Here is a 7,095-nt window from a genome sequence, read left to right on the forward strand (position 1 = left end):
TACTGTCCTGTAGGGTGTGGGTGTTTTGGCTGGGCTGCAGCCAAAGGTGGTTACCGTCCTGTAGGGTGTGTGTGTTTTGGCTGGGCTGCAGCCAAAGGTAGTTACTGTCCTGTAGGGTGTGGGTGTTGTGGTTCATTGTATTCATTTTTGGTTCAGCCGTTCATCTTGCTTTAGTAGGAAGTTCACCAAAGAGCGAACTTCGGTGTTGAACTGTTCCCGATGTTGCTGAACAGATTATAGGCTGGTTTCTGAGGGAGGTTTAGTGGAGATGAGCACCCAATTGTGCTTGCCCTTTGGCCGCACGTACATTTTGGTGGAAAATTCGGCCCAGTATTTATAAAAGGTTTTGACATCTTTTAATGGGGTGGAGCTTCGTCCAAAGCTTGGTGGTGGCAGCTTGCTGGTGTTTTGTTTGCATTTCATCTCCCAGAAAGAGATCTCTCGGAAGAGCTTCTGGAAAACGCTGTAAAACTTGGCGTTGGAGTCTGGGGGGCCGGAGTATGACATACTTGAACGGTTTATTGACAGATTTACTGTCACTTGAGGTCTGCATACGAATGTGGGCATTCGTTTGGGTGTCGTCTCCTGGGTCTCGGGGGTTGTGTCACTGGAGCCCCTGTCCAAGAAGTGACCATTGCGCAGCACTTCATAGGCATCTTGTAACTCTTGAAAAGTTTTTGTGGCTTTAGGGTCGTTGGGGTTCTTGTCTGGATGGCATCGTCGAGCCAGACGAAGGTACGCCTGTCGGATCTCTGTTTCGGAAGCGTTAAAAGTAACTCCCAGTGTTTTCCACGGGGAAGTCATTTTAGATTATTTATCAAGTGTCAATTCAAATGAGTTATCAAGTAAGCGTGAAATTGACGGTCAACTTGCAAAAAGCCTTCCCAAGATACACAGGTTGGAATTTCCAAATACAGTATAGTAAAGGACATTCAGATAGTGAAGGACATTCAGATAGTGAAGACACTGTAGCGTCGCCTGGTGATGGGGTCCAAGATGTGAGGATAGTGTGATGTGTGTAGTGAGGATAGTTTGATGTATGTAGTGAGGATAGTGTGATGTAAGTAGTGAGGATAGTGTGATGTGTGTAGTGAGGATAGTTTGATGTGTGTAGTGAGGATAGTGTGATGTGTGTAGTGAGGATAGTTTGGTGTGTAGTGAAGATAGTGTGATGTATGTAGTGAGGATAGTGTGATGTATGTAGTGAGGATAGTTTGATGTGTGTAGTGAAGATAGTTTGATGTGTGTAGTCAGGATAGTTTGATGTGTGTAGTGAGGATAGTTTGATGTGTGTAGTGAGGATAGTTTGAAGTATGTAGTGAGGATAGTTTGATGTGTGTAGTGAGGATAGTTTGATGTGTGTAGTGAGGATAGTTTGATGTGTGTAGTGAGGATAGTTTGATGTGTGTAGTGAGGATAGTTTGATGTGTGTAGTGAGGATAGTTTGATGTGTGTAGTGAGGATAGTTTGATGTGTGTAGTGAGGATAGTTTGATGTGTGTAGTGAGGATAGCTTGAAGTGTGTAGTGAGGATAGCTTGAAGTGTGTGTAGTGAGGATAGCTTGAAGTGTGTAGTGAGGATAGCTTGAAGTGTGTGTAGTGAGGATGGCTTGAGGTGTGGTGAGGATGGCTTGAAGTGTGTGTAGTGAGGGGATAGCTTGAGTGTGTAGTGAGGATGGCTTGAAGTGTGTGTGAGGTGAGGATAGCTTGAGTGTGTGTAGTGAGGGATAGCTTGAGTGTGTGTAGTGAGGGATGGCGAGGTGTGTGTAGTGAGGATGGTTTGATGTGTGTGTGGTGAGGATGGTTTGATGTGTGTAGTAGGGATGGTTTGGAGTGTGAGTACTTGGTGAGGATAGCTTGGAAGTGTATGTGGTGGGGATAGCTTGAAGTGTGTAGTGAGGATAGCTTGAAGTGTGTGTATGCAGTGGACCGTAGAAGTGTGTAGTGAGGATGAAAGCATTGTGTGTGAGGATGGCTTGAGAGTGTGTGTAGTGAGGATGGCAGAGTGTGTGTAGTGAGGATAAGCAGAGTGTGTGTGTGGTGAGGATGGCAGGGGTGTGTGTAGTGAGGATGGCTTGAAGGTGTGTAGTGAGGGATAGCTTGGAGGTGTTAGCCAGTGAGGATGGTGGCTTGAAGTGTGTAGCCAGTGAGGATAGCTTGAGTGTGTAGTGAGGATGGCTTGGGGTGTGTGTAGTGAGGATAGCTTGGAGGTGTGTGTGTAGTGAGGATAGCGGGGGTGTGTGTGAGTGAGGATGGCAGGGGTGTGTGATGGGAAACTTGGGGGTGTGTGTAGTGAGGAGAGCTTGAAGTGTGTGTAGTGAGGATAGCTTGAAGTGTGTAGTGAGGATAGTTTGAAGTTTGTAGTGAGGATAGCTTGAAGTGTGTAGTGAGGATAGCTTGAAGTGTGTGTAGTGAGGAGAGCTTGAAGTGTGTGTAGTGAGGAGAGCTCTCAAGTGTGTAGTGAGGAGAGCTCTCAAGTGTGTAGTGAGGAGAGCTCTCAAGTGTGTAGTGAGGAGAGCTCTTAGGTGTGTTGTGAGGATAGCTCTTAAGTGTGTAGTGAGGAGAGCTCTCAAGTGTGTAGTGAGGAGAGCTCTCAAGTGTGTAGTGAGGAGAGCTCTCAAGTGTGTAGTGAGGAGAGCTCTCAAGTGTGTAGTGAGGAGAGCTCTTAGGTGTGTTGTGAGGATAGCTTGAAGTATTGTATAGTCATAGAGGCTCCTGGACCGAGTGTTGTGAGGCTCTTGTGTTCACCTGAATAGTTTAAACCAACTGCTTAGGTGAGAAACAACTTGTACAATAAATTACTCCTGGTTCAGTTCACACACACCGGTAGGCGACGTCTTTATTACTAATCAAAAGCAATAATAATAATAATAATAGACAGGTAAGCAAGTGAGACGGGAGGGGGAGAAAGAGGCATACCTACCCGTCTCTCTCTACCTGTCTCTTCCTTTACGGGATGTGGCACCTGTCAACCCGTCACCGTGTCAACAGTATAGTAATTTAAAGACTATAAAAACTAACACAGCCTCTGCCAGACAAGATGACGTCACATAGTTCAAGGACTGACTGGCGGGCGTCTCTTTGCAACGCCCCCCCCTCTGACGCCACGCCCCCCCTCTGACGCCACTCCCCCTGACGCCCCCCCGAGCAGTACAACCAAATATTACAACTCAGGAAGTGTGACATGCCGGGCCGCGTCATCAACGGGATTTAACTGACTCACTGAGGTCAGGATGAGTCGGCAGTAGCGGGAGTCCGGTGTGGGCGGCGGACGAGTGTGTAGATGGTGGTGGTATGGGGGGGGGGTGAGGTGGATGGTGGTAGTGGTGTGGGCGGCGGGTGAGGAGTGGTGGTGCAGGCGGCGACGGGTGGTGATGCGGGCGGCGGGATGACACCAGCTTCACGCACGATGGGCTGGAAGTAGACGCCCACTGGCAGTGATCCTCACACAGAAGCACCACCGACCTCCTCCTCTCGTCTTCCGGGTTGAACTTGGCCTTCCTCTCCTCCTCCTCCTCCTTCTTCCCCTCCTCCTTCCTCATTCCTAACTTCATCTCTTCTTCCCCTTTCCGATTCCCTCCTCCTCTTCCCGACTTTTTCCTCCCTTTCCCGACTTCCTCCTCCCTTTCCCGACTTCCTCCTCTGCCTCCTCCTCCAGCGGCGCCTCCGTCAGCAGGGGGGGGGGGAAGACGGTAAGGGCGAGTGTAGGTGTTCTGGGTGGGCAGGGTGGGTCGTCATTAGTCAGGGCGACTGACGTGTTATCACTACCCAAAATAGGCTGAACAAGTAGCTAGGGTGGGTGTGACTTGACCTGACCTGACCTGACCTTACCTTTACCTTGTCTCCAGGTGACCAACTAACTAATGAGGGAGGGAGTGGTATGGCGCCACCCAGGAGGTGAGGAGGGGGCGGGGGTTACCTGTCCTGGCAGGTGTATCTGCCGGACCGAACACTAATAGCCAGGAGGTAGTGGTGGTGATGGCCGGGGACGATAATATGGTGTGGTGGAGGTGGTTGTCGGTGGTGGTGGTGGGTGTCGATAATGGTGCTGTGGTATTAGTGGGTGTCGATAATGGTGGTATTAGTGGGTGTCGATAATGGTGGTAAGTAAATGGGTTGTCGATAATGGTGGTGGTGGTGGTTGTCGATAATGTGGTGGTAGTAGTGGTTGTCGATAATGGTGACGGGTGGTGGTGGTGGTTGTCGATAATGCGTTGTGTGGTAATTGGGTTATTAATAATGGTGGTAGTAGTGGGTGTCGATAATGGTGGTAGTAGTGGTTGTCGATAATGGTGGTGGTGGTGGTTGTCGATAATGGTGGTAGTAGTGGTTGTCGATAATGGTGGTGGTGGTGGTGGTTGTCGATAATGGTGGTAGTAGTGGGTGTCGATAATGGTGGTAGTAGTGGTTGTCGATAATGGTGGTAGTAGTGGTTGTTGGTAATGGTGGTGGTCACTAATGCATGTATGTATGTCCCCTCTCCACACTACACCCCACCTAACATACACGTGGTAAGACGATAAAGAAAAATATCCACACATCCTCGTTCATATACTTGACTTGCACACGAGGAGAAGGAGAGGGGCCTACCCACCCCACCCTGCCCTGCCCTACCCACCCCACCCTGCCCTACCCACCCTGCCCACCCTGCCCTGTATTGAACACATCCCTCTACCACCATCACCATTATTATTGCCACCATTATCACCATCACCACCATAAATAGATCTGGCGACCTTAGAACTGACCAAGTCTTAATGGTTAGCTTAGTTTGGGTTGGGAGTGTTAAGACTGTTTCATGATCAGTCAGTCAGTCAGTCAGTCACATCCTCGTTTAACAACCCTCACTATTATTGTTTACATAGGCAACGTTCGCGTGGTTGACTGACCGACAGAAAACAGCTGAGAAAAGAAGGCAAAAAATGTAAAAGACGTTCTATAAATAACTCCAAAGACAATTTCCCACAAGAATGACTCAATGGAGAAAGTTTCCGTACGAGAATGACTTTGATTTTTTTTTTCACGGGGAATTTCAATTTGGTCATCACACGCCTCGAGTCTTCGTTATTGTTGTGTTTTCGGTTTTAATTTTATGCCAATCAGAAGGAGTTGTGACGTCATCGGTGTTCGTGTACGGGGTATCCGTCTTGAGAGTGTTGGGGAGAGTAACTTAGGGGTGATAAGAGGCGAGTACAGGTAGTGGGGTTGGAGGGGAAGGGGGGAGGGGTAGGTGTATTGGGAGGGAGAGGGAGGGGTAGGTGTAGTGGGAAGATGGGGGGGGGGTCAAGTAAAAGATCTAATCTGACCTTCTAAAGTTTAAACGATGAGCTATTTTGGGTACTGAAAATGTCAACCTGACTGCTTCTCTTTCTCTCATTCTCAATAAACTTCCGCAGGTAGATCATTACCGACAGGTCAGAAAGGTGTGGTTATAGGTGAGAGTGGTGGTGGTTGGACCGAGGTCAAGTGGACCAATACGGTCAGACTCCGGCGAGCTCACTGATAACGATGGAGAAATGAGCAATAATTTGAATAAATATTTTTCAACAGTTTTCACCACCGAAAATTTAAACATGATACCCGAGGCACCGACTCTATTCAGAGATAGTGAAGAAAACAAATTAAGTGAGATAGTAGTGACTAGTAACGATGTTAGTAAGCAAATAGACAAATTAAAGCCTAATAAGTCACCTGGTCCCGATGAAGATATTTGCCAGAGTATTAAAGGAATGTAGGGAAAGAGCTTAGTATGCCCCTTAGCAAAGTTGTTTAACAATATGTCATAAAAACAAGTGTAGTACCAGAATCCTGGAGGATAGCGAATGTAATACCGATTTCAAGAAGGGGATATATCACTATCTCTAACTACCACCAATCAATCTAACATCAATAGTAGGCAAATTACTGGAAGCAATCATTTCAAACTCTATTCGAAATCACCTGGAGAAGCACCGATTGATCAATGATTCCCAGCATGGCTTCACAAGCAGACGTTCATGTCTAACTAATCTATTAACATTCTTTTCATCAGTTTTCGAATCGGTGGACGAGGGGCACAATTATGATGTGGTATATCTCGACTTTAGCAAAGCCTTCAACAGAGTCCCCCACGAAAGACTAATTAGAAAGGTAGAAGCACATGGCATCAAAGGTAATATCCTTAAATGGATTAGGGCGTGGTTACAGGACAGGAAGCAGCGAGTGAGCATTAATGGCACTAAGTCCCATTGGAGCAACGTCACAAGTGGGAGTTCCCCAAGGCTCAGTACTTGGACCATTATTATTTATTATATACATAAACGACATAGATATCGGCATTGACAGCAACATAAGTAAATTTGCTGATGACACTAAAATAGGACGTGTTATTAAATCTGACGAGGACTCGGCAAAACTACAGGAAGATCTAAACAAATTTTTCGAATGGTCTGAAAAATGGCAGATGAAATTCAACGTCGACAAATGTAAAAGTACTCAGTATAGGAGATGTAAACAGGGAAGCCAGATACCAGATGAACAACGATGCCATAGAGAAATCCGACTGCGAGAGAGATTTAGGAGTAATGATAAGTAGGAACCTTAAGCCAAGTAAACAATGTGTTTTTGCTCGTAACAAGGCTAATAAAGTACTTGGGTTCATACAAAGGAGTGTTAGTTACAAGACTAGCGAGGTCATCCTAAAACTGTATCTTGCTCTTGTGAGACCACACCTGGATTACGCAGTTCAGTTCTGGTCACCGTATTACATAATGGATATAGAATCCTTGGAAAGAATTCAGAGAAGAATGACAAGACTAATCCCGGGCATTAGGAACCTTGAGTATAGAGACAGGTTAAAGCATCTTAATTTGCACTCCCTTGAGAGACGTAGAGCGAGGGGAGACCTGATAGAGGTGTATAAGTGGAAGGCAGGGCTAAACAAAGGGGACATTACAAAGGTACTCAAATTATCCAACCAGGAGCGAACTCGTAACAATGGTTTTAAATTAGACAAATTTAGATTTAGGTGTGAAATAGGTAAACACTGGTTTGGAAACAGAGTAGTGGATGAATGGAACAAGTTACCAAATATCATCATTAACTCGAATACGCTGAA

The 7,095-nt window shown here is 46.5% G+C and overlaps 1 protein-coding gene across 1 annotated transcript; it reads right to left on the reverse strand.

The window, feature by feature from the left end:
* Positions 1–234: 234 nt before the first annotated feature.
* LOC121872177 (dnaJ homolog subfamily C member 21-like) lies at positions 235–804 on the reverse strand. Its single transcript, XM_042374848.1, has one exon. It carries the CDS (start codon positions 802–804, stop codon positions 235–237), a length of 570 nt encoding a protein of 189 aa, XP_042230782.1.
* Positions 805–7,095: the final 6,291 nt, after the last annotated feature.

The sequence above is a fragment of the Homarus americanus genome, unplaced genomic scaffold (genome assembly GCF_018991925.1).
Source record: "Homarus americanus isolate GMGI-L3 unplaced genomic scaffold, GMGI_Hamer_2.0 scaffold55495, whole genome shotgun sequence".
Classification (NCBI taxonomy): domain Eukaryota; kingdom Metazoa; phylum Arthropoda; class Malacostraca; order Decapoda; family Nephropidae; genus Homarus; species Homarus americanus.

Excerpts from the sequence above, each read along its gene's own strand:
- LOC121872177 (XM_042374848.1), bottom strand. The coding sequence starts at position 804 with ATGACTTCCCCGTGGAAAACACTGGGAGTTACTTTTAACGCTTCCGAA.